Source organism: Tripterygium wilfordii, chromosome 13 (assembly GCF_013401445.1).
Source record: "Tripterygium wilfordii isolate XIE 37 chromosome 13, ASM1340144v1, whole genome shotgun sequence".
NCBI lineage: Eukaryota > Viridiplantae > Streptophyta > Magnoliopsida > Celastrales > Celastraceae > Tripterygium > Tripterygium wilfordii.
In genome coordinates, this window is record NC_052244.1 from 14,697,421 (window position 1) to 14,724,216 (window position 26,796).

The 26,796-nt window shown below is 36.8% G+C and overlaps 4 protein-coding genes and 1 long non-coding RNA gene across 9 annotated transcripts; 2 read left to right on the forward strand and 3 right to left on the reverse strand.

Moving 5' to 3' along the window:
* The first annotated feature begins 1,157 nt into the window (after positions 1-1,157).
* LOC120012826 (flocculation protein FLO11-like) lies at positions 1,158-5,994 on the forward strand. Its single transcript, XM_038864359.1, is given in 7 exon segments — positions 1,158-1,964; positions 2,242-2,353; positions 3,252-3,366; positions 4,044-4,683; positions 4,686-4,996; positions 4,998-5,093; positions 5,374-5,994. Coding segments are annotated over 7 exon segments (1,716 nt in total). The 5' UTR covers positions 1,158-1,771; the 3' UTR covers positions 5,623-5,994.
* Positions 5,995-6,435: 441 nt separating this feature from the next.
* LOC120012827 (pleckstrin homology domain-containing protein 1-like) lies at positions 6,436-7,201 on the forward strand. Its single transcript, XM_038864360.1, has one exon. The coding sequence runs from the start codon at positions 6,550-6,552 to the stop codon at positions 6,982-6,984; it is 435 nt and encodes a 144-aa protein (XP_038720288.1). The 5' UTR covers positions 6,436-6,549; the 3' UTR covers positions 6,985-7,201.
* Positions 7,202-9,887: 2,686 nt separating this feature from the next.
* Positions 9,888-15,553, reverse strand: LOC120012825 (anthranilate synthase alpha subunit 1, chloroplastic-like). Its single transcript, XM_038864357.1, has 11 exons — positions 15,239-15,553; positions 14,605-14,786; positions 14,322-14,511; positions 13,532-13,683; positions 12,873-12,988; positions 12,545-12,791; positions 12,376-12,432; positions 12,039-12,191; positions 11,041-11,121; positions 10,706-10,792; positions 9,888-10,412 (listed from the first exon to the last, which is right to left on the reverse strand). Exons 1-11 carry the CDS (start codon positions 15,408-15,410, stop codon positions 10,089-10,091), a joined length of 1,761 nt encoding a protein of 586 aa, XP_038720285.1. The 5' UTR covers positions 15,411-15,553; the 3' UTR covers positions 9,888-10,088.
* Positions 15,554-16,977: 1,424 nt separating this feature from the next.
* LOC120011864 lies at positions 16,978-19,397 on the reverse strand. Of its 4 annotated transcripts, XR_005471169.1 has the most exons (4): positions 19,193-19,397; positions 18,039-19,055; positions 17,860-17,912; positions 16,978-17,348 (listed from the first exon to the last, which is right to left on the reverse strand). It is a non-coding gene; the product is annotated as an uncharacterized LOC120011864 (long non-coding RNA). The 4 variants fall into 4 exon arrangements; XR_005471167.1 differs by having other exon boundaries at positions 16,978-17,912; positions 18,039-18,914; XR_005471166.1 differs by having other exon boundaries at positions 16,978-17,912.
* Positions 19,398-20,044: 647 nt separating this feature from the next.
* On the reverse strand, positions 20,045-23,924 carry LOC120013576. 2 transcript variants are annotated; one of them, XM_038865425.1, is made up of 5 exons: positions 23,731-23,924; positions 23,420-23,518; positions 23,226-23,327; positions 20,916-21,246; positions 20,045-20,513 (listed from the first exon to the last, which is right to left on the reverse strand). In XM_038865425.1, exons 1-5 carry the CDS (start codon positions 23,755-23,757, stop codon positions 20,143-20,145), a joined length of 930 nt encoding a protein of 309 aa, XP_038721353.1. In that variant the 5' UTR covers positions 23,758-23,924; the 3' UTR covers positions 20,045-20,142. The 2 variants fall into 2 exon arrangements, with proteins under 2 accessions (XP_038721353.1, XP_038721352.1); XM_038865424.1 differs by having other exon boundaries at positions 23,226-23,333.
* Positions 23,925-26,796: the final 2,872 nt, after the last annotated feature.

Here is a 26,796-nt window from a genome sequence, read left to right on the forward strand (position 1 = left end):
CGGATTCTTCCGAATCCATAAGATTTAACTACTGGGAAATTCGCCACTAAACTCTCACTCAAGAGTGGTTAAAATTATGTAAACTTGCTAAATCTTATGAACATACAGCGCAAAATTTCTCAAAACATATCAAATCATCAAGGAGGGTAAGAAGAAAATGCAGAGTTAACCTAGTTGTTACTTGTCGGAGTTTGGAACACATTCCAGCTTAATTTGTTCATTGAAGCTCAAAAGTCAAGATTAACCCAGCGAATATATTTTGATAAATGATTTGTATGAACATGATTCTTTCCTTAATACTGTTTTAATTCAATGTTTCCATATCTCTACGTGAGTGTGTGATTATGAAATTTCAACTAATGCTTTAATGAGATGGGGAATATGATTGTAAAGATTGCCTTGTCTACAAGTCTTGTTAAAAATATCCTCCTCATATTAGAATCCAAAGAAAAATCTATCAATATCCTAATTTTTGTACCCTAGCCCTCTCTTCTCTCTCTAAAGCTTTATCTATCAAAGTTTATCTCGTAGAACAGATTTGAGGACGAGACCAACATCTCCTCCTCCATACATCTTTTGTAGTATGTCCTTTTAGTTTTATTGGTTTGTTGTTGGTTCGTAGATTTAATCTACAATATATATTCTATTCAATAAGGAACATGCAAGGTTTTCTTCATCACTCGTCTCCTATGAAGATTGAAATCTGGTACTTCTCATCTAACTGTTATGGATTCTTCACAACATTGGTTTTCGCTTGTGTGTTCAGTGTTTCAACGATACATATTTGGTGCACAGTATAAGCTCCTAGATCTGGTGGAGATAAGTCTTTTCTGATGGAAAGCCAAAAATCTTGATCCAATTCATATGTTGTTTTGTTTTCTGTTTTTATTTAGTATGTCCAGATTTAATCGGAGAGAGCATTGTTTGAGTAGATCTTGGTATTGCCCGGTATTAATTCAGTGTTTATTCTTCGATTTTGTAATTCCTCTGTTAACGTTGTAAATTGTTAACGTGGCGTTAGATTATTAAATTTTTATATAAAAAATCTATTTAAAAAAGAATTAAAGGGTAGTTTAGGAATTATACAATACATAGAAGGAAAAAAAAAAAAAAAACTTTGGAAACGTAGGCTTTAAGTGAGAGAAACAACTTTTAGTCATAACAGGGAACAAACGTCTCGTCACACGGCAAACTTTTCAAAACCGCCTTCCTTATAAAAAAAAAACCTTATCGCTATTTCCTAATGCGCCCCTCACAATCCTCCTTAATTACACTAATTGCCATTCCTCTTTCTCTAGATGCAGACTTCTGTCTTCGCTTTCACTCTCTGATCTTCGTCTTCGTCTCCGTCTCCGTCTCCGTCTCCGTCTCCCTCTACGCTTCTTTCTCTTCATCTAGATTTTTTTTCTCTCCCCCTCTCTTTGTGTAATGAATTCTCTGCGACATTTTAGCTCCTTTGCGACAATGGTTGTATTTGCCCACTCATTTTAGGTTTTCGCTCAAACTTTCTCTCGGACCTCGGGCTTCAGCTCTGCGAAATTTGTCTTTGTGCTTATTGTTTCCGTGAAGTGAAATGCGGTTTTGTGGTTTGAACTTTGATGCATTTCAGCTCGATTTAGGATTGAGTTTTGGATACAAAACAAGCTTTTGGTTGATGCGGTCGCGTTTGGTGAAATAAGGCATTTTGTGTGGTGTTGTGGGTTGAAGACTTGAACGAGAAGCTAATTCAAGTTTTAGGTGTTTGGGCGTGTGATTGTTGTTGTTATCAACAATGAATCGTAGTTTTAGGTCTCAGGAGTCTCAAATGCAAGCCTCAGCCGCGGCGGAGAGGCAGAGTGAGCAGCTTAGAGCGGCCTTGATGAGAGAGAAGGAAGATGAGCTCGCATTGTTCCTCGAGATGTGGAAACGCGAGAAGGAGCAGAGTAATCTTCTCAATAACGGCGAGGAATTTGATGCGCCTTTAGGTATTCCTCTTTGTTTCATTTTGAGATTAGTTCTATTTTTTATTTTTACCCCTTTAGTTTTTTGATGTCCATGAATAGACACTAAACATCATTTAATTCAGTGTTAATTAGATGATGTTTTTTTTTTTCCTTGTTTTCTGATTAGCTGTGTTAAAACAAAAACTTGAAGAGTTGAAGTAAGAATCAAGTATTTTTTATCAGGATTTTAGCCCTAGATTTTGGACGTTGGAATCTTTATTTCTTCTGTGTTGCATTCAATGTATTTTTTGCTTCGCAGGGTCCAGGTCTGGCTCATCGTCTGTATTTAAAATTTCTTCTACAACTTCTGCCCGCAAGCATGGTTCTGATGATTTCCTCAATTCTGATAATGATAAAAATGACTATAATTGGTAATGTGCCCCTCCTTTAATTTTACAGAATGGTGTCATTTCCATTTTTGGACTTAGTTATTTTGCAATTATTACTTCTTGGTGCCTATTCATGAAAAGGAAAGAGCTTAAATCTGGATATGTGTCTCTAAATGACCTAGTTAATAAACTAAACAGATATCGGGATACCTATTTATAAGGTTTTTGTTGGAGTTGAAATTATTACTGTTGTCCTGATGTAGCTAGTTCAACAAAACAAATATTCTTTGGTGCTGGCAATGCCTTAATTTCTCAGTTGGGGTGTGGATCCAACCTATATGGTTTTTTGTTATTGAATTTCTCTTGTTACATTGAATTCAGCATTGTAAAATCTACTCTTTTTTTTTTGTTTTAGTAGTTAAATGGCTGCTATTTTTCAACAAATTAAATTTGCAATATTTCTAAGCTATTATCACTTTTCCCTTTCTAATTAAATGAAATTGCATTTCTTTTTACTGTTGAATTTATGTTGCTTTAGAGCAAACCGTTGCTTTTTTTTTCCCCTCGAAAAAAATATCATGCTTTCTTTTCTGACACCTCTCTAGGCTTTCCGAAAGGATTGATTAGGTGCCTTGCAAAATTTTTAGGAGCTACTAATTCAACAACTCTTGATAAGTGCTTGTGATTAAATTATATAATGAGTATTTACCTATCTACCAATAAAGGAACTACTCTGTGGCATAAATGAGTAGTCATCCCTGCTCAAGTGCTAAGCCAGAAACTTTTTGTGGTTTGAAGAGAAACTTTGGGTCTGGAACTCTGGATTGGTGGAAGGGAAAATTTGCTGGCCTTCCCTCAACTTTGCTCCCAAGAGTGACATACTTTGTTGTAAACCTTTAACATTGTGATTAATTAAAGTTCCCTTCTCTTTGGCTTTCAGGCTGCTGACACCTCCTGGTACTCCTCTCTTTCCTTCTCTGGAGATGGAATCACAGAAGACTCTGATGAGTCAGATTGGAACTCCAACAGCTCATCCCACTGCTCTGAAATCTAGAGTAAGAACACTGTCCTTAGTATTTTAAGCTGGACATCACTTCTTATACAAAATTGCTTAGATCCTGTTTATATATGTCTTCTGAAATTGGTTTGACATAATATGTTATCATCTGTCTCAAATTTGCAAAAGTATATGGCCAGACATATTTTGATTATTGGTCATGGAAAAAACATTGTTCATATGAGTGAGTTTAATAGTTGGGTTCTACATGTAGTGAAGGAATCCTTGTGTGGATTGTAAATTCAGGTGCACTTTGACTATTTTCAGGCTCCTGGAGCTTATTGACTTCACATTTGTTTCTCTGCCCGTCTGATAGACTTGCCATACACTGCTGAATCTGTTACTTGAGTAAATTAGAATTGCTTTTACAAATCACGCGGTCTTCAAGTTTGGAATGAGTTTTGGATTTGCATATGATATCAATGAAGAGATGAAAGAGTGTATTCAAAAGAAAAGGGATGAAAGTGATCTAATTCCCAATATATGGTCTCTCTTTTGAAAATGAATTCCTGATAATTGAACCGTTTGAAATAAGATTCTATCACCTTGACTTTACAAACCAGTGAATTTCTTTTTTTTCTTCCACAACATATTTACTTCCAATTCTTTTGAATGTTCATGATATTTTAATTTACAGACTCATGCTTTCAAATCTTTTGTCCTTTGTGGTTGTAGTTGGCAAATCCTCAAACAGAACTTGTTTCGAAGGGGAGCACGTTCTCTAAACAAGCTGCTTCCTCCCCTGGGCTGAACTCTTCAATTGCAGGGAGTCGAAGGCCCTCATCATCTGGGGGTTCTGTGTCACGGTCTGCAGTGCCCTCTGGGCGCCCCACGCTGAGCACAACTTCTAAGACTTCAAGATCTTTGACACCTACTTCTCGGGCCACCTTGCCTTCAAGTAGGCCCACAGTTTCTGGAACTAAGGGCAGTGCTGCTGCATCAAAACCCACTGCATCTACTGCTAAGCCCGCCACATCTGCAGTTAAGCCCACTAGTTCTGCAACTAAGCCCTCTGTTCCTGCAAGATCTTCTACACCATTATCAAGGTCCATTGCTAGATCTTCAACCCCAACCTCACGACCCTCTATACCTCCATCAAAGTCCACATCAAGGGCAGCAACACCAACTCGTCGACCATCCACTCAATCAAGTGCTCCTACTACATCTGCTCCTCCTATTAAGTCATCTCCCTCAGTTACGAAGCCAGCTCCAGTAACATCTAGTCATCCAGTTCCATCACGTGGTTCGTCTCCAACAATGAAGCCAAGACCGTGGAAGCCCTCGGATATGCCTGGTTTCTCCCTTGAAGCCCCACCAATTTAAGGACATCATTGCCTGAAAGACCGCTTTCAGCCACAAGGGGTAGGCCTGGAGCTCCCAGTTCACGTTCTTCTTCGGTCGAGCCGGGTCCTAATGTAAGACCAAGACGGCAGTCGTGCTCTCCCTCAAGAGGACGAGTACCCAATGGCGTTGTGCGTTCCAGTGGGAGCTCTGTTCCCGCTGTGCGTCGGCATTCTAAAGTTGATGACCACGTAAGTCCTGTTGTAATTGGAACAAAAATGGTTGAAAGGGTGATGAATATGCGGAAACTAGTGCCACCCAAGCAAGATAACAAACTTTCTCCTCATGGGAAACTTATCTGGAAAGTCATCTTCATCTCCTGACAGCTCGGGCTTTGGAAGAATGCTCTCAAAGAAATCCTTGGATATGGCCATAAGACATATGGTATGCTTATCAACTTTTTTTGGTTTAGATGGTCTTCTACCTTGTATTGTCTTAGGTTAAGGATCCTTGTGCTAATGTGCGACTACACTGTCTGGACGTCTTTCAACACTTTTACCGTATGGATGATATCATTTCAAACTGTGCGTATTTTTCTGTTACTTTATGGCTACTAATTATCTTTGCATGTTTACCATGCATAATAACTATTTACCTGGTGTAAGAAATATGATGTCAACATATGTGTTCTCTCTTTATCTAACTTTGATTTCATCTTGGGCAGGACATAAGGCGAACCCTTCCTGGTAACTTACGACCGTTGATGACAAATATTCCTGCATCCTCCATGTACAGTGTGAGGTCAGGGCCTACACGGAGCAGAGCCGTTAGTGTGTCTGACTCCCCTCTTGCAACAAGCAGCAATGCTAGTTCTGAAGTTAGTGTTAACAACAATGGTCTCTTTCTAGACGGGACTGAAGTAGAAGATATTGGCTGTGAGAGAGCTGGTCGATCCCCTGCACGCGGCAGGTGATGATTGCGGTGGTGAGAGCCCCGCGTTTGCTAAAAATTATTTTTGGGTCTCAACAAGGTTGACAGTAAAAAATGAGAACTAATTCTGACCAGGAGTTTTGCTGCTATGATTGATGCAAAGTAAGTAAAGTTGTGTTGATTGAGTTTTATGTAACACTTCAGCCCTCGTATGATGAGAGGAACCAGCATATGTAGGATGGTCTTTGTTTATTTTTCTCCATGTAAATGTTGAGGTATTGTAAGGTAGAGAATTAAAAGCAGGGAAGTCTTGTATTAAAAACCCGAGATGAGCTTATTCCGCGCAGATATCTTGCAACCTATTTTAGATTTGTAGTGCTTAATGGATATGTTTTTCTCTGCAGCCGCAGATGCAGAATCATAGGGCATGAAATATAAATCCAGCTCAGCAGCCTTCAAACAAATATCTTCTTTAGAATTAATCGCGACTCTGACGGTCTATATTGCTATGGAACCCCAAAATATAACTCTCGTTTCACCTCTAAATCTCTGTTGTATGTGAAATAATATCGAACCCTTCTTAGTCTCACCTAAACTTATCCCATAACAGATTGATTTTATTCCAAGCAAACTTGATAATAGATGAGATGTTTTTCTTGAAAAATTCCTGAAGGAAAAAAATTGACAGGGAGACTGAATTACATTACTTCAATCAATTTTAAATTGGTTATCCTAAATGGAATGGGTAATGTGGGTCCCAACTTACTCTGTGTCTTGCATGGATTCTACTTAAAAATAATTTTTCTTTGAAAAAAATTACATTAAATATTAAATAATCTTCTCATGGGAAATTCAGATTTCGGTGTAAGCCTGTTGCCGTATACGTGTAGGCGTTATTTCCTAGCCACTGAGAGAGACAAGTCACGACAGAATCCCAGGACCCGGAAACCCGAAACAAAACCCGAACTCCATGGGGAGCCTCTGGCGGGCCGCGACGGCCCTGACGGCGAACCAACCAAACGACTACGACGGGGTGGAATTCTGGTTGAACCCGGAGCGAACTGGTTGGCTCATGAAGCAAGGCGAGTACATCAAGACTTGGCGCCGCCGTTGGTTCGTCATGAAGCAGGGGAAGCTCTTCTGGTTCAAGGACTCCACGGTCACTCGAGCGTCCAGGCCACGCGGAGTGATCCCGGTGGCTTCCTGTCTCACTGTGAAAGGTGCGGAGGACGCGCTTAACAAACAGTACGCTTTTGAATTATCGACGAGGACGGAGACTATGTACTTTATTGCTGACTCGGAGAAGGAGAAGGAGGATTGGATCAACTCGATTGGAAGGTCCATAGTGCAGCACTCGAGATCCGTGACGGTCAATGAGATCGTCGACTACGATAGCAAGCGGTAAGTGGAAGATTCGATCGATCCGATCATTCATTCTCTTGTTTGTTCTGGGTAAAATGTGTGGCTTAAACTGGTGAATTTAGCATCGTTTATTGAAATTCATGTACTTGTGTGTTTATATATTGGCTGATATAATCTCTGTTTGATAATTTGTCCAGAAGTCCTTTGAAATGCTTTGTTGTTAATTTTTTTTTTATTACTGGCTTGATTTATGGATTCTATAAACTGCAATTGGTTAGTATCACTCAAGTTCATTTAGTTGAAATTTTCTTTCCTATCTTAGATTTTGAATCAAGGAGAAAGTTTATTTGGAGTTTATGAAAGTGAAACTATTGCAGGTATTCTAGGATTATGTCTTCTACTTAAATTTTCTCACTTTTTGTAGTTATCATTTTGATAAATTCTGGGACTTGCATGATTAAAAGAAGGGAAATTATTTAAACATATGAACACAGGGGGAAAAAAAACACTCTGTAGAAATGCCATATTTTTTGGGGTTTCAGCTGTTTTGGAGATGGTTTTGGGTTTACACATCAAAGAATAGCTGATCTTTGCAAAGCTTCCCTGCACTATATGACCTAGACAAAAATTAAGAATCAAATCATGTTGTTAACTTGTATATACTGACAGTGAATAAATATGAATGTCGAGCATATAGGATTTTTTGGCCTGGAAAAGGAACTTCATATCAGGGCTAAATGCAGGGAAATTTGATATATTTAAACTATAGACTATAGAGTAGTCTTGCTCAAATAATTCAAAGTTAATCTGATATGTTGGCCCTATCCTTTTGTGGCTACACTGATTTATGATGTTGGTTATACTAGGTATGTATTGATATCCCTTGTACAAGGCCTACACTTAAATTGGATCTAAGCTCTAAATTATCTTAGCTACTGCCTCTTAGAGAGCTTGCATGCATAGAACACATGTACTTTCCCTTTTTTTGGTTATGTTGTCGTGTAATGCTCTCGCTGAGATTATGTTTATGATATATTGAAGTTATAATTAAAAAAAGTTTACAAAACTAAACAGCTACAACCCAATGCGATTGACTGTCTTGTCAACTTCTTCCCTGGAGTGATATCGAATTATCAATGTTACTGTAAAGTATTTACTTGTACTGGTGAACCTAGTATGAGCAGCATGCATGCATTTTATTTATGAATGAAAGATTGATCTTCCTATACAGTTGAATAACTGATGCGTCTGCCTTCCATAAACATTTTTTGTCAAATGGAAATACCTTTAGAGGTTCCTTTCCTCCATTGGACATGAAAGTCGACTTTAGAATTAGTGCTGAGATCAGGGTAATGCATCCTACACTCTGTTGTCCTCAAGCATATGTGGTAACTAGCTAGGGTAATGCCATTTTAGTGAAAAGGTGAAAGTTCAGACCTTTACTAAATGCATCAGTCGGACGGATTCCAAAATTGTAGGCATCTCCCGTCATGGAATCATGTGCACCCCATGCCATTCTGAAGAACTCAAATGCTGAACGGAGGAGCAAAATGCATTGCCTTAGTTAACGATAGGATAAATCACTCAGGTCCTTGAGAAATTAACGAGAGAGGCTGGCAGTTAAATGGTCATATACTAGTTCTTAGCTGGTATGTATTAGTCTCCTGAGAGACGTAGTTGAGATTGGAGATGAAAAAGGCACGGCGCCATTAGGAAATTGGAGTCATACTTCTGTATAGTTCTATGTGGAAACTCTTCTGTGGATTGAACATACATGAATTTTTCCCGAGATGGACTACTTGGAATACGACTGTAATGGTAAACCAGAGATCAGGCGACTTCTCAGCGCTCAGTTATAAAAAAAAAGAAAAAGAAAAAAAACAGTATTGACAGAAGGTTATTACGAGAATTACGGGTCAGTATTCATTATCTATAGCTGAAATTTTCCTAGTAGCTCGGAGTCGAATCTTGAAAGTAGTCATTGCAAGTAGAAGATTTAGAAGCTGCTGATGCCATTGATTGAGCTTCTTGGCTGTAATGCCATGAAAGCTAGAAGCTTTTTCAATCAAAATAGTTACAGGCTCAGGCCAACTATTGGCTATTAGGTCAGATGCAATCTAGGTGTTCAGATTCAGGATTGGGACTTGGGAGTACTCTCATTTTAGTTTTCGCCTCATCTTCAGTTGATAATGAGTAGATACAATATCAGAGACTCAGCTGAATTACATATTCAAAAGAACAATCTTGATAATTAATGTCCGTCTGTGTCCTTGTTCACAATAATGCCACAGCAAGACCATGAATTATTAAATTGAAAGCTTAATTGCCTCTATTATATGTCCATGACTTCTCAAGTTTTTTGTTTCAATGCATACTTCCTCAATTAAAAGCCTTCTCCAATGGAGTCTTTAACCCTGAATCAGTTGCAACTTGCAAGACGACTTCATTTTTTGAACTTTCTTTTTTTCTAAAGGATGTGCAAATTTCTCCAAGGTTGGACTGCACTGACACGTCTTGCAAGTAAATCAAGGGTTTTAACTTTTTTTTTTTTTAGGAGGAGGGGGATACGAAGGGTGATACACTATCCTTACGATTTCAACTAGTGACTCGGGTGTACGGGTTTTAACTTTAAAGTGAATAGTTTTGGCATGAAAAGTGAAATTTTCAAGAAAATAAATTAGTAATAATAACAAAAAAAAGGTATTTCTGCCGGAACACTCTTCAGGATCTTACAGGTTTTAGTAGCATGTTTTTGCTAATCGGACCCTCTTAACTCTAAGCTTCTCTTCCATATTGACATTCACAATTTAAGGGAATTTAAGATGCCGAAGAGAAATTCAATATACATATGAAACCAAGCAGAGGCTTTCGAGACAACACCAACACATTGTTGTTCTACCATGGCCAATTGGCTGGAACTAAACATATGTCAGAAAATGAAACATGTTTAAGAGCAGGATTCATGTATGGGTGCAATAAAAAAAAGGAAGGAAAGTTCTCTACCCGTTTATTGCAGTATGACCCTTACTTTCTACAACAACAGAAATACTTTGGAGGATGTTCATCCAGGATTCTACTCTGCCTCTCTCGCCCGTTTCTTCTAAATTCAAGAGCAGGGTTTGGCAGTCGGCATAACAAAAGCAGGCATCATTTATCAACAAATGTTGACTCGGCCAAGTCAATGGCACGAGCGAGACCGGCAGCTTTGTTCTGGCACTCACGGTGTTCGTCATCAGGATCACTGTCGGCGACTATACCCGCACCAGCTTGAAGGTAAGCAATCCACTCTTGGCGCTTGTAAGCATCCTTGTATGAAAAAATTGTGTCATATCGTACTCCGGTTGGAAAGACTATGGTCCTGAGAGCTAGTGCAATGTCCATATCTCCAGTGAAGGAAATACCACCAAAACCCCCACTATATGGACCACGCCTCGCGACCTCAAACTGATCAATTAGTTCCATGGCTTTCACCTGTAACACAACGCCAAGCATCTTACTTTTGAAAAAAAAAAGACGAGGAAAATAGATTATTTCTAACAGGGAGATGCTTGCAAACCATGCATATGAATTGTCTGTGCCCTATGCAAAATAGAAGTAGAAGAATACAGTGAAACTACGCCGACAAACATCTTGTATGCATAAGATGTTTGCAAAACGAGGTCAGAAGAGAGACCATTGACTTTGAAACAGTTTATCATCAATTTAGAATCACAAAGAACTAAGAGTTAGGCATATGGCAGCAAGGGAAATATGTTGATGACAACCTTAGGAGCTCCACTAACAGTTCCGACTGGCAATGCTGCACGCAGGGCATCCCAACAAGTGAGATCATCATGCAGCTCTCCAGTAACCTGCAGTCATAGAGAGAGAACGAGAAGAAGGGGATTGAGGAAATCAGCTTAGTGACCACAGGTTTGTTATCGTACTAAATGACCAGAAATGGTATGAAATTTTTGCTGCTATATTTTGTACAACGAACGATTTAGAAACCTTACGTAAAGGCACATTGCAGTAGCATTGTGCAAAGCATTACTCAAGACATTCTAGTTGGTACATTAAGAATTTCACAGCATTGACAACGATATTTGAACATTCTTACCGTAGAGCTTATGTGCATAACATGTGAATATGGCTCAACATTCATGAGCTTTTCAACCTTCACAGAACCATATTTAGATACCTGCAATAAAAATTTACCAAGACCAGTAATGCAACTAAAGATGTGAAAGACAAGTTACTGCTGATACACCTATCACAAACAAGCATTTCAAATGGAACCACAACACTGGAAGAAAAGATCACAAAACCCCTCACACCAAAGGAGAGACCCAGGAAACAACTGCAAATATTGTAATATTATCATTGAAGAAGCTAGGACCATAAATGAGAAAGGATAAGCACAGCTCAGTGCACTAGACTCCTGTGAGAAAGTACAAGAACAGCTCAGTGCACTAGACTCCTGTCAAAGGATTAACGGAGGGCAAAAAAAAACCATATTTATCCCGCACAATGGAGAGGCTGTTACTGTGGTTTGAAACTGTGACTCTGATCTGAAGACAAAAAGGAACAACCTTATTGCCGTACCAGGTGCACACTGCACCCGCACAAATATTATTTCAAATCTAAAAAGGATGTGAGATTATAAGCTTTTATCAATGCTAAGTTATAGAAAAAAGATGAAATCCTACCTTCTTTGCAAGGATGTGAGATTATAAGCTCAGTGCTAGATTATTTATGAACAGAATGGGAAATAATCAGAAAGTGATTATCCGGATAAAAATTAGTCTCAAAAGTCAACATGCTAAAGGAAAAGGCATTCATAATCTTTGCTTAGTCATGTTGATTACTTATATATACATGAAGGTCATTGCCTAATTCATAGAAACCACCAGTTACAAAGGTGTTAGATCCCTTTACCAAAAAAAAACACATGTTAGATACCACAAGGTAATGACATGGTGAAATAGAAATATATCCTAGTGAATTAGATGATATGATTATTAGCATATTCGTAGGAACACAGAAGAGCAGTTGAAATGTGGATTGAACTCTGATAAATGCACAACTTAAAATACAAGACATTTCAGAAAAAAAAACCTTTCCGACATCATTTCGGCCCAAATCAACCAGCATGGTGTGCTCTGCACATTGCTTTCCATCTTTAAGGAGTTTGACCTTCAACATTTCATCTTCGCTAGGAGTCTTGCCCCTCCGTGTGGTGCCAGCCAATGGTCGATTTACTATCTTATTCTGTTCAATGAAATGTAATAAAGAATGTAACTATTCATGAAGATTTACAACATCAAAGAATTTACTTCAAAATAAATAATATTAATAGAGACTCCCAAGATGTTCCAGTAGTTTCCAAACTCAGTGTAAGAAAAATGGCATGTTTAGAATAATACAAAGCAAGGAGCAAGTCATGTATACTTACCTTCTTCACTCGAGTTAGAATTTCTGGGCTTGAAGCTACTAAAATGCACCCTCTAGCCTGTAAGATTATAGCAGAATAAGAATGAAAAGGCGCAAATCCTGAACTACAAAAAACAAATATTACCAGAAAACTGTGATCATGAATAGTTGCAGAGAAAAGAAACACGAACTTGCAGGTAAGACATGTAGGGGCTTGGATTCACAACTCTCAATGCTCTATAAATTTCGAATGGGTCAGCAAAGGTTCGGCGTTCGAACCTCTGACTTAGTACTATCTGGAAAATATCCCCCGCCAAAATATGTTCTTTTGCCTGTACTACTATATTCTTGAATTCGTCACTCGTCATGTTTGACTCCTTGAGCAACGGGCCAAACTGACCAGTCTGTAAGTTTACAGATCCTGCAGATAGCCTTGGCCTAACAATTGATAAAAGAAAATGTAAAAAAAAATAATGAAGATTAATAGCGTGACTGAAAATTTTGCCCAAAATCACTTACGGGTTAATATTTTGTACTGTGGCCAACAACTTTTCCAAACGTTTCACTCCCTCAGTATAAGCCTCTTCTACAGAGGAGTACTGATCGACCCTCACCCAGTGAATTACATATACTGTCTGTGGATACATAAAACAGCAAACAATGAATTTCCAATGATTATAAAATTAGAGAAAGTATCATTTTGATCTCTTCTAACTACCCTCCATAGGAATAAGCATAAACTAAAATGGAGAATTCAAGTATGATAAACTAAGAGGAAGAGGAAATAATAGCTGAACTATTTCTGGCAAAATTATCATCATTAACGAGAAACTGAAATGTCAGTTTATGCACGCTGTTCCACGGAATCTTCTACAAGAAAAATAACATGGAGAAAAGCATAAGAGCACTTGAAGCATGTTGGTAATGATTCTTGACAACTGAATCCTTCTTCCAATTTTTGCTTCATTACACGTTACTTTTATTTCCTTTTCGTTTCAAGAAAAGAGAACTTTTCAATAATTACTGAGCGGCAGGCAAGACATCTATATCCACAAGTTGACTTTTTTTTTTACAAGAGAATATTCACAGAGCAAAAGCATCATCAAATGAAGGAAATAAGTACTCAGACATTCAAGAAGACACCAACACATATTTTTGATACTTGATATAACGAATACCTTTTCCACATGATCAAACACAATTACATCATCATACAGGCCAAGGTGTATGTCTGCTAGGTTTCGATCATCCTTGGGTGCCCCCGAGAATGGCAGTTTTTTCTTCTCAACATAGCGAACTGTATCATATGAAAAGTATCCAACCCAACCTCCTATTCAAGATAACAGAGAAAACGCAATTAAAGTATTTAAAATGATGATTCCAATGATACACGATCCCATATCGTAGCATTGAATTCATTGTACGAGAGAGTTACATGCACAGCAATAAAGTAGCATCAAAGAAATATGCACTTAGGCAAATCATAATTCATAATCCATCTAAGAGTCTGTTTGGATTGAGGAATTTAGAGGGAATGGAAGAGAATGGAAATGATGATGATTTTGGTTTGGCATCGCTATGTGCTTGGTCGTACCATTACTGTTTTAAGGTTTTCTTTAAGCTGCTTCCATAATTGTGCTCGAAGCTTACCATTTCAGTAGAGAGAATAAAAAATTGATTTTTGGTTCCATGAAATTGCAGAAAATATTTGGTTTTACCATATATTTTCATCTATAGAATGGAAAACTAATAATAAGGATCAAATAAACAAACAACAAACACAAGCTATTATCACTCATTATCATCCTTCTCCTCATCAAAGGTTTTAGGCCAAACAATATTGTTCTTAGCATTTCAAACAGAAAGCTGTTCCAACTACATTCCGTATAAACTCGAGCATATCAAATCTAAGAAGCAAAATTATCATTAACAACAAAATTATCTTACCAAACAACAAAATTATCTTACCACAAAATGCTTCCGGGAGTTCATGAATTAACTGCGGCTTCCATTTCTCAGAAATTTGTTTAGGAATCACCATTGGATCATCCGCCAGTGTCTCGGTCAAACGCCCTTCCTCATTGTCGATTATAGTAACTCTATTTTCTTTTGCAACAATCTCCATTGCCGGATGAGCTCCGAGAACACTATACCGCCCCTGAACCAATGAATTAAACGTAAGATGATAATAATCAATGCTACTGAGAAAACAACACATGATACAGAAGATAGATCTAGAAAAGGGACTTACAACATTCGATACCCGGAACCCTGGCTCCACCGACTCGAACAGAAAGCTCGGTGCGTTTCTGTCATCTTCGTCAACTAAACACCTATATGCCGTCACCGGAGTCAGCTGGTCGGAAAAGATGCAAGAGTGAAGGGGGATTACATTCCCCTTCTCGGCCGCTTCGGTGAATTTCACTTTGTCGACTGTGAAAGAAAAAAAAAATTAAAAAAATGTCAAAAGCATTTATAAATACTTTGCTTATCAGAAATGTATGGTTACTTTTCTTCTCTGTTTTTTTTAGTAACAGACAGAAAGTCACGAATGGACGGTTTAGAATGGTCTCCTCATTTTCTCGGTAACCAAACAGTAAGGAAATAAAATTTTAAAAGAAATTCATTTTAAAGTAAAAAAAGAAAAAGAAAATAAGGAATTCGATCTTTTATCAAATAAAAAAGAGAAAAATAATAAAAGAAAATAAAAATCGAACGGTCAAATCTAAAGCACATGGATAGCGAAAGCGATATTCGCATGATCTTATACAAATTCAAGCTTTTCCTTCTCGTTTCCTTTATTTTCTCGGCAACCAAACTGCTACCAAGAGATAAATCAAAAAGACAAACAATACTTCAAAATCGCACGAATCTAGCTGTACTACCTAAAGACACATTGTTTAAAGAGCAGCATTTGACGGTACGGACACAAGCTCGCTCCCTCGCGTTGCAGTTAAAAAACCTAAGCACCGGCGCGGGCGACAACCGGCTGCCGGAAGGCACGAGGCCGTGCTGAAAACTTAGGGATTTCATCTGCGAAGAATAGGAAAGGAGCATTTTCGTTGCCGAAGAGAGTTTGGCTCAGTCGTCTAAACTCTCTTCTCTTCGCCTAAGCTTCTGTGATTCAATTTCTGGATTTTGGGGGGTCCGGGTTGTTTATATAGTGGACAATGTGTGGCAAGGTGTTTGGTGATTGTGAAGGGAAGCATTATTTGCATGTGAAGATTGTTGTCTCGGTTATATGAAGCGAACCGTTTTTTTTTTTTATTGTTCTACACATTTAAGGAATTTACATTTTTTACATGAGATTCTTTCTTATTTTGGGGTCCACGTGCTAAACATTGCCTTACCAACCCACTCCTTCTAGGCTTCTATACAAAATTTATTATTTATTATATTTTCTACTAAAAATTTCCAACCTTAAAAAGGCAAAAAAATGAGCCAAATTAAGAAATAAATTAATAGTGAGAGTTGGTCAAGACCTTAATAAATAATACGTAATACGGTTGGTTTTTTTTAAAAAAAAATTAATTATGTTTAAATGAAATTGAAAAAATATTGTACTATTTTTTGTGGCACAAAGTTACTATTATTAGGGGAAATTAGGTAGAATGACAAAAACTAATATTTATATCTCAATAAATTAGGGAAATTAGGTAGAATGACAAAAACCAATATTTATATCTCAATAAAGACAAATGTTATTAAGTGACTAAAATGTCACTCATATTGCAAACAAGTTTTTTTTTTTTTAATGAAACAAGAGTTTGAGGAGGAATGAGATTCAAACTCACAACCTAATAAGTGAATGATCTCTTATAAGTAAAGTGATTGTCGTTCAACTAATGACTCACTTGCAACACGTTGTTGTTATTGACCGTGGTTATTTAAACATCGACTCTCTTTCAACGAATTCTCAACCGCAACGGAAAATGATTCTAAATCATCAATTTCACAACAATTCTCACCATATGCATATAATCCTCAAATTTTTTTTAGTTGCATCTCAATTTCGTCCTCAAGAGCAGCCTCAAAATACTGATGCCGTTGGAGGAACACTCGAAGACGCAGTCAAATGGACAAAAATCCAAACTGGAGTGCACCGAGAGACCGAACTATTATGCAAAGCATGACTACGTATCTTTGAAGATCCAATAATTGCATAACCTGCAACTTACCACCGACATTCCGAGAGCATGGGCTGGTAGACGGGTCCTTCCGTCCCGCCCCAACCAAAGATCCAATAATGGCATGAATCAATCAAGAGTAAAATTATGGGATCGAGTTTTGATCGAATTTAACAACATATTGGGTTATGATTCTGGTAGAAGTGACGTTTGATTAATGAATCGTTGGTCAATAATCCAATCACATATCAATAAATGATCAAGCAAATAATCCAATCACATATCAATGAATGATCAGCATGTGTTGCTTGATCGAGAGAACTCCGAGCAGTGAATAAAATGCTAAAGATTCGGTAAATAATAGTACTTTAAAAATATTAAATTTCCAACTATATATTACTGGAACATGAATATTTTTAACCAACTTATATAGTGAAAAATTAACGTATTTATTAACTTTATTTTTCACATATGGGAGCAATTACAGAGTAACTTGTGGAAACATGGTTAAGTAAAATTGTCGTTGTATGTTGTTTGTTTTATCAATAGTATTGTCGGTTTTTATCATAACTACTCTCAGAAATCTAATATAATAATTTCCACAGAATAATCCAAAACACCGACCATAAAGTAATATACTTTGGAAATTAAAAAAGAAAATAGTATAAAAAGCATAATTAGCCATCAACGTCCTTGAGGCCTTTCATAATCGATCTCTCTGCATGGATATATATATCAGCTCCATCAGATGAGCAGTTGACCACAGCTCTCAGATTCACCCAGTTCTACTTAAAACATTTCTATCTGAAGTCCCCTTCAGAATGCATCTTTTTTCATGAAACTCGCTAACAATTCATTTAGTTGATTTCTGTCAATATCATATAAGCAAAGTGAAAGATGACATGAAATTCCTGTGATGTGATGATTACTACCCATTTCATAGACACAAAAACGTGGAAATCAAGAGAATGCTTTTGCCTATTAGTGACAATTATAAATTGACTACACCGGCCCATTGACAAGTCAAACCAATTGAAACCATACCCAGTTACCCACTAATCCATGATATACTACTACTACGCTATGCATGAAGCCTCCCTCAGCCTCAGAGCCACCAATACAGAACCAAAACATCAAAATCCATCACCATATACCACTCCTACAAGGACTTTCAAAACAAACTTGGAAAAAATTAAATGATAAAAGATAGTCGGTTGTTGTCAATCATACCACTTTTAAAAGACGGCAGTTCTAGTCTATGGATAAGAACACCATGTGAATCACTACGTTTGGGACCATATACATACATAACACAATCAAATCAACCAAAAATATATGAATTAGATAAGAGCTTAGAAGGTTGACTATAATGATCTCACCTAGTACTCGTTAGATTTGTACATCGTCCTTGTTGACCCATTGGATTGGACACCTGTGATATATAAAATGCACATCACAAAAACATGACATAAACTCTTTAGAGAGCAAAACGTCTTGTAAGCATTCATTGTCCAATCATTACATATAAGAGGAGAAGGTACAGAAACAACAACCTTACCAAAATGTGTGTACCAAGCTGATTGCACTCTGCATCCCAACGAAAGATCCGTGAGCTAGTGTAATGCAATGAATCCCCCTCCCCTAGGAGATCCTTGACTTGCTGGCTTGTATTGTGCTATGACAGTAACCAACAGGCATCAATTTCGTGTTACGCTGTACAAGAAATATTTGCACTTAACCTAAACCATCTTTTGTAGATGCAAAATCATAAGGCCCGACTGGCCAAATGGACATTAGCCATCGAAGGAGACCATGAATAAGAGTATCAACCTTTGCGGTGTTCTTAGTTTGGCAAGTGAAAACTAACGACTGTCTCATATTGAAAGAGAAAATGAGGAGTCAAACCATCCAATAGCATGGAATGTAAACTACAAATCCTATGTTCGGAACAACTTGATTACTAAGTCTGGTAGTGACCCAGATGCAGAAAAATCCCCCAAACCATGAGTTTCCAACATCATATTCTGCATAAATCCGCATATTTATTTTAATGCAAGGAAAATAGATAAGATGACCACATGTATGAATTCTCCACGCGATAAAAATGTCACATATATAGTATCTACATCACGAACCAAGTGTCCCTTCATCTGCTGAATAGTGATGCCAATGAGCAAGCATCCAATACATAAATTTCATCAACCCTAACGTCCACCCGAACACAACTGGCCATCTTATGAAGGACATGTATGCTATGCTACAGAATGCAAGGTATTGTCTAAGACAAACCTCGACATTATGACTTCAGATGAGTAGTTTCATATTAGCGAAGCATCTGGACATAAAGCAGTAGTCTCCAAACCAGTGCTCCTCTCCTTATTCAAATCAGAACCCTTTTGCCTTGAATTACCAGATCTCAGACCATCTCTAATAGCTGACCAAATCTCCACAAAACACCAAATTCAATAGCCTCAAAGAAAGAACTCTTCTACAGCCAAATCAAGATATAAATAAAATCCCTTAAAATTTGTATTGCAAAAACACCAGCTCGATCTCAATAAACCCCAAACAAATCCTGAAATTGGAATAACCGAAAAAAGGGAAAGAAAAAAAAATAACGACAAAAAATTCAAAGAAATCCTCAATTTATTTTCAAAGAAACATGATGGCAGACTAATCATACCAAAACCGAAAGTGATCGTAGAAGCTTACCGATAGCAAACGCGACATACATATACGATCCGACAACTTCTTTCGGTATATCAGCTACCAACCTCGGAGGAAACAACCATGGCGTTTCGGAGGATTGCGTTGCGGCGAGACAGAAGGAGAGGGTTTAACGAGGGAGAGTGCTATCACTAAACCCATTCTGGGTTCCTTCGACTTTGCGCATTTTCAACGAAGACGGAAGACGGAAGACGGAACGACGGAGAAGTCCGTGCTTTCAGAAGTTGAGAAAACGACTATTTTTCATTTTCTATTCTTACGTCATTTTATTATTTTCTTTGTATTTGCTGTGTTTTCCATATCTCAAAAGCGTTTTCGAAGTATTTTCTATTTTCTGGAAAAGGAAAACAAAAAAACACATAAAAAACATTCAACCAAAATTCAATTCACTGCACGTACATTCACACAAAATAAAATTAGAAACCTCATCCTCAGTGGAGGAAAAAAAAAAATAAACAATTCTCGTGCATAAAATTTTCATAATGAGCAAAATCAAATACAAACGAGATATATACAGATTTTACTCTAACATAATACGTGGACGTTGAGAGATTGTTTCTAAGAATGAAAAAAAAAGATGAACATGAAATATGATGCCTCTGCTAATGGCCTCAACTTCATGACCGGACTTGCCTTGTGCATGCACAAGGGTTCGAGTTCTCACAGAGGATAAAACTCGTGCCCAACCTACGGCATGTACTAAAGGTATTGCTGCTTCCATGGTTTTCCTGCCATGTTAGAAAGGGAAGAAAAAAAAAATGAAATATTATGAAGCCAAAATCACATATTACCAAACCATTATAGATTGATACTGTTCTAATGTCAAGATGAGACCAGTTTTCTTACTCCGCGCGCAGTATAAAAGGAGAACAAGAGAGAATTCTCAGTTTGGGAATGTACATATATGAAAGAGACATTGAGAGATCTTTTAAGTTTTACACATTCTCAGGTCTAACATCCCACCTTCTCTTGCGCCCGTACTTTGCATTTGCCTCAATGAATAAACTTTCTACATCTTCTGGTAGTGGCTCGGGTTCTAGACGCACAATGTTCACTTCATCTTCATCCTCATCACTGCTAATCCAGCCGTAGCATGGTCTGCGTCTCCTACCAGGTCGAAAAGAAGCAACAGATCGTCTGGAATGGATACGAGAGCTTAGAATGTGGCCATCCTTCCCAACACCACCGTCATCTACATTTGTTCCACCCCTGATAACATCAATCGCTTGCATATCACCAAGATCCACATCCATGTCTTCAGACATGTTTACTTCCGCATCATTTGTTGGCAAAGAGCGACCGTCATCTAGACATCAAAGCAGCATGCATAATGAGAATAAATCATATTTTAAAAAATAAAAAGAACATTTTTCTCTTTATTTTCTATTTGAAATTTACACATTAGGTAAAGTTAAGTTGTCTATCACAGCGACTATTATCTAAACATCATTGCTTTGAAACCAAAATAATTTTCCAAGGTTGGATCCTTTAAGAGCATTGTGTGATTAAAGAAGAAAATGACAGATGAAACCATAAGTTGTCAGCTCTCCATGTTTTACTTTAATGCATTCATCTAGACCAGAAAAATATGTTTGATTGATCCACATTAATGACCGAGTAGACAAAACAGATCAATAGAAGAAAGGACGAGAATGTTACAAAGTTTGGACACAACAAAGTCTTAGGTAAAGGACTTGAGGCTGATTACCTGATATTCTAGTCATCAATGTGCTAACCAGAGACATATCATTCTCAAATACAGAGTCAAGGGGCTCATCAGTCGATGGTGATGGTACAGTTAGCCAAGCCTCCACATTTGAGCCTGATAGAAATTCAGAAGGCCCAGCATCTAATGCCATGGCGTTATTTGAAGGGGACATATTATTCTGGAATACACAGTCCAGGGTCTCATCTATAGGTGACACTGGCGCATTTTGCAATGCCTCGACATTTGAGCATGCTATAATTTGAGAAGAGGAGCCAGCTTCTAATGCCATGACGTTATTTTCATCTCCACCACCAGATTCCAAATGAGCATCCTGCACAAGAGACAAATATATAAGCCAAAAAAATAACTTTTATCTCTATCATTATCTTGCTAAGAACCATCAATACTAAAACAACAAAATAAGTGTAGGATAGCTACCTTAGGATTTCAAACAAGTTGAAGATTCGAATCCAGCCACAAGCAAAAAAAACAAATAATTAGAATCAATATTTATTCATAAAAAAAGTGTCTGATAGCTAATAGACACTAATATTCTTATTTGAAGCATAATGGTTTAAATAAGTATCTTGACTGGATGTGCATAACCAACTGCTTTGTGTCAAAGTTCATCCACCCATGAGAATTGCAGTTTACAATCCAAAGCTGAAATATCTACATACTTACTTAGAGTGCCATTACTTACTACTCTATAGCATAGAGTTTATTAATATTTTCAGAATGCAATTTAACAGCATTGAAAACATTAGTGTTCAAAATATATCACCACAAGAGTGCAAATATAAATAAAAGAAATACTAAGGCAGTCCGGTAAGAATCATGAAAGCGGACAAAGTCTAACAAAAATAGAGATAGCATGGACATTGTTGCCATAAGCGGTGGCCACCTATTTTAATGGAAGAGCAACGTCCAGGACCACATATCACAAATAACTAAAGCACTAAAGAGAGAGAAAAGAACAACAATTGGCGGTAATTTTGATTTAGCATAGCAAGCAAATGTTTTCCAACAGCAGCTTTGAAGATGTAATCTCAATTATTGCAACATAGTGAGAGAATTTAGCATTACCTAATAACAATGAGAGACTGAAATAGTATCTCAACATTACATTTATCATTTATGTCAATGAACATAATAGGTTTCATCAAGACAGGACAGACATTATCGCGGAGATTGTTTACTTCAAGTGTCAAGAATCTTCCATTTAAACATCTTGTTAATTTATAATGTTCACATATTGTATCAATTGTTCAGCTTCTTTTCTATATCACAGGCTAAAGAGGACTCTCTTTGTCATCGAAGGTAGTAGGTTACAGAATCATATTGTAATCAAACTATAATTTGAACCACTCACAAAACATGCTATGAAGCTACCATTATCCAACAACGGCATAATTAAATGGTGCTCTCTCCTTAAAAAAAATGGAGCTATCTATCTCGAAGAATGAACAAGATTTATATATTTTCTAAATGAATTTCTTTTCTTTTCTTTTCTTTTCCAGAACCTAGCTATATTCTCATTTTCAAAAAATGGACTTCCTTCTGCCCCAAGGATCCTGGGATGTGCACTATTTGTTCTTCGTGTTGAGTTTCCTGTGGCTTGTAAAAAAAGATTAGCAATCTCCCCCTTATTCCCTATTTCATACCTTTCACAGATGAGCACAAGCAAAGGGACCACATATGAATTTTTAATGCAACCATTGTTTTCCTACTGTAACATAAACATATATAGCATGCCAGAAACAAAATGCAACAAACCCATGGATTCTAAACCATTTATAACATACCAGAGAATCAAAAGGCAACAAATCTATAGATTCTAAACACTAATCATACCTCCACAAGGACCTAAGATTTTCAAAATCCATTTTGTTTCAAAAAAGAATATAGTTGTAAGGCAGAGAAGTAGCTGTTTAGGTTTTGGACTTGACCCACCCTGGTCCCCTTTTTGGCAGCTTAAATATCTATCTCATATATCTCATTTTAAGGCTCCTCAATTACAACCCCATTCCCTAGTTTTCCGTATGATTTCTAATAAACTAGGCCTAACACTCACCTCCAACCCAATGTCTCTCCCAAACAAGGGTTCCATGCTCCCCACCCCTCCCAACTCAACACCTCCCAAACCTTACCAGCCCAACAACTTTGCCAATCATACTCCTTTAGTGGCAGTGTTTGGCTTGGATTCTCCAAGGCACAGGACTAAGGCTTCGGTTCTTAATATTGTGCATATATTATCTGCAGTCGTTAAAATTTCAACCTAAACATAACAGGATATGATTTAAGGCATACCTTGCACTGCTGCTCTTCCTCCACAGATTTCTCAAGTAGTTTATCAAGCAGAACCCTATAAGAATCCTCTTCAATGAAAGCCCATCCATCCTCACCATAAATCTGAGGCTAACCACAGCCCACATTTAAGGTAAAAACAAAGCTGTAACTCATATGATAGTCATCAAATGCACAAAAACCAAAAATTGACCCACTTTCAGAAGGTTATTCATTTCCTCGCGGACAGACTTTTCACTAAACCCGTACTTTCGCATTGCATCCACTGCCGCGTCCATTCGCGTAAGACCCTGGCGCTTTAGATAGGACCAGTAAAAAAGCAAATTAATAGAGGAAAATAACTCGAAAAAACGCAAGAAAATTGTAGTAACGATAGCGAAGCAAGAAAAAAATGGAATTCCAGTGAAGATAGCTTGAGAAAATGTGTTTTTTGAACGGCAAACCACGGTTTGCGTATAACAGAAGGCAAACAAAGACAGACAAAGGTAGAAGACGATCGGACAGTTACCTGTCTCGGTCTTCCGCGTGGAGCCATTCCGCTTCTCGCTCTCTCTCTGAAACTCAGGTTCCCTGAACGATTTTGAGTTCGAAGAGATAAATGGCACTACTTTCTTTGCCGAAATAATACCCGTTCACGCTCTGTGTGCATTCGCCATTGCTGGAGAATAGTGGGAAAAAGGAGCATGACTCAGACTGACAGAGCGCGAGTCTATGCTAATCCAAGCAACAGTCCTCGAAAATATCACATTACCCATAGTACGTGGCACCATTTAATTAGTCATTTATGTAACAACATACAAAATTACTGTCACTGTAATTGGGTAAGACTAATATTTAATCACTTTCCTCTAAAAAAAAATACTGACTACCCAAAATAAGTAATAAAAATAATCATCTTCTTAGTTTACTCTAAATAATTTTCAATTCCATTAATATGTATTTATGGTAATAAAATTGATTTATAAACCACCCTCTAGAATGATTATAATTTCCTAACAACAAATTCATATTATTATTTATACTATTTCCTAGAAATGGAGTTATCTAATAACATATGACATGTCAATATATAAATCAAATGAATAACACTCTATTAAAAACATATAGCATTACACCTGAGCCACTAGTTTGAGTGATAAAGATGGTATGTACCACCCTGATGAATAAGGTTTGAATCCTCCTCTTCCGTTTTTAAAATTTTCACCATGAAAACCTAAATTTCTCTTAATTTTGGATCTCAACATATTTATCCATTAATTCTCTAAAATCGGTGGATATATAGCGTAGTCATATACTAACAAGCCTTAATGCACGGACCAACGAGAGTTGGTTTAGTTGACAATCGATTGAGTTAGACATACGTGTGTCCAAAGTTTGATTCAAATCGCAAATATAATTCTCTATAGTATTTAAAAAAAATCTTTAGTACACCGGGAAAGAAATCATCTATTAATAATAGATTGAATATTCAATTCTAGATTTTTAAATATTAAAGTATTTAAACTCCTATGCACGTAGATAATGAGTATATTGATACAAATAAACATGCTCATATATATATTCAAACATAAATATAATAAAATTAAAATTAGACAAATAAATATAAGTTTGTGCGCATGCAATGAAGATAAATTATTATTTTGTGTGCACGTAAATGTTACCGTACACGTACTCACCACATCTATGTATGATCTATCCATAGCCCAATAAACTATTTCTAGGTTGAACCTCGTCGAGAGTGTGATTTGTTGAATTTTTTAAAAATTATATAAATAGTATACGTATTTTGTAGGTATTAAATATAAGAGGATGATATAGATAGGGGTCTTTACAAGAGCCATTTGACAATTATGATTTAATTTTAATTGATTTAATCTAAATTGATGGATAATTGTGATTTATAGTCATATAATTTAAGTGTATGTTAAAGACACTTATTTAATTGAATTTAAATTATATAACATTAACTTTTTTAAAATGGTGGGTCTCTTAGGACAACTCCAACAGGGTATGTTGACTAAGTACTAACAAAGATTCAAGCCAAGACAATGCTCAAAATTCTACCATATATTGGCAACGTATTATGAGCTTCTTCAACAAGCATAATTACTTCCACAAGCATAATGACTCTTTAAGGGATTGAGTAATGCTTGGTCAGGTGTAATCAAACATTTTCAGGGTATCATACAACATTCACACGGTTATGATAAACTATTTAACGGTAACCAAATGGGTTTCTACTTTGAAGATGTTATAACATTGTGTACTTCATGTCATAGTCTCATTTAGTTGTGTGAATATTTGAGAATAATATTATTTTGATATAAAAATGTTTTCTCTCTAAGATCTAAGCCCATCCAACGGTGGACGAATGAGAATAGGTTGGCATTTTGGGTTGGATCCTCCAAGATGGGTTTGAGCCAAATACAAGCCCAATTGATTAATCTCTTAGTAGATTTAGATTACAATGAAGTTGGTTTAAGATAAAATATTATCTAAAAAGGGGATTTGGATAAGTTTGTTTGGGATATAGATGAGTCCATTTAGAATATGAAAACTCAATCCTAGATAAACTAGAAAATAAATATTAACCTGAAAAAGATCTTTGGTAAGTATATTATTGCACACTTTCCTTTATTTACCCTTAATCTACACAGCTCATAGATTCTATCTCTCTTTGCATGAATAAACAATAAAATAATTCATATTGGTCCCCATTTAGTCCTCAAACTCAGTAGAGACTTAACAATTGACTTGCAAACTAACGGATGGTTGAACGGCAAATGATTAGCATGTAAGAGACAATCCATCCATTAAGAATGTAGGTTCGAATTCTACCCCTCCCGAATTTTCTTGAGTAAAAAAAAACAATGGACTTACATTCATTTGGCTTCTTTCACTAGCAATTCTTTGTGGAGCACGAAACCAAAATACCATAGCTTGAATCTTAAGACTTCCATAACGTGCACACCCATTTTTTCCCTCCCACTACACACCCGACACGTGTCCTGTCCATCTCTTGATTGGACATCTCCAAGCATCTATATCTCAAAAAAACAAAAGAAAAGGAAAAATGCGAATTCTTTCTTATCTTTAAATGCATGAAACTAGCACTTTGAGGTCACATAGCATGCTTCCGACCTTGTCAACCATTAATTTGTTTTGAGGATCATAAATCTCTACACATCTTTTTCTTTATTTTATTTATTGATAACCCATCTTTATATGTTCTAGGGCTACAGAATTATGAGAGCCCTTTGTTGACAAGTTTGATGTTCTTTGTCGATCAATTTGAGTTGATTGATTATGCTGTTCTTGTGAATTATATTTTAGCTTAATGTTTATTGTTTTCTTTCATTTTTAATTGGTAAATGAAAAAAAATTATTAAAGAAAATATCAATTGATCCCGTGTCAATTTAGTTGGGTAGGAATATAATTTAGATTACCATCAATGAGAGGTGACTCAACTTGACAATTCACTGGGTTAAAGTCCAGGGATGATAAAAAAACCGATACGAGCACTATTTATAGGATACCTGATTCATTTAAAACCATAAAATAAATCCTATAGGG

Excerpts from the sequence above, each read along its gene's own strand:
- LOC120012827 (XM_038864360.1), top strand. The coding sequence starts at position 6,550 with ATGGGGAGCCTCTGGCGGGCCGCGACGGCCCTGACGGCGAACCAACCA.
- LOC120012825 (XM_038864357.1), bottom strand. The coding sequence starts at position 15,410 with ATGCTCCTTTCCTATTCTTCGCAGATGAAATCCCTAAGTTTTCAGCAC. Across the intron at positions 14,512-14,604 it reads GGTTCCGGGTATCGAATGTT|GGGCGGTATAGTGTTCTCGG; the intron begins GTAAGTCCCTTT and ends TCATTGGTTCAG. Across the intron at positions 13,684-14,321 it reads ACTCCCGGAAGCATTTTGTG|GAGGTTGGGTTGGATACTTT; the intron begins GTAAGATAATTT and ends TATCTTGAATAG.
- LOC120013576 (XM_038865424.1), bottom strand. The coding sequence starts at position 23,757 with ATGGCTCCACGCGGAAGACCGAGACAG. Across the intron at positions 23,334-23,419 it reads AAATGAATAACCTTCTGAAA|CCTCAGATTTATGGTGAGGA; the intron begins GTGGGTCAATTT and ends GGCTGTGGTTAG. Across the intron at positions 20,514-20,915 it reads ATTGATGACTAGAATATCAG|ATGACGGTCGCTCTTTGCCA; the intron begins GTAATCAGCCTC and ends TTTGATGTCTAG.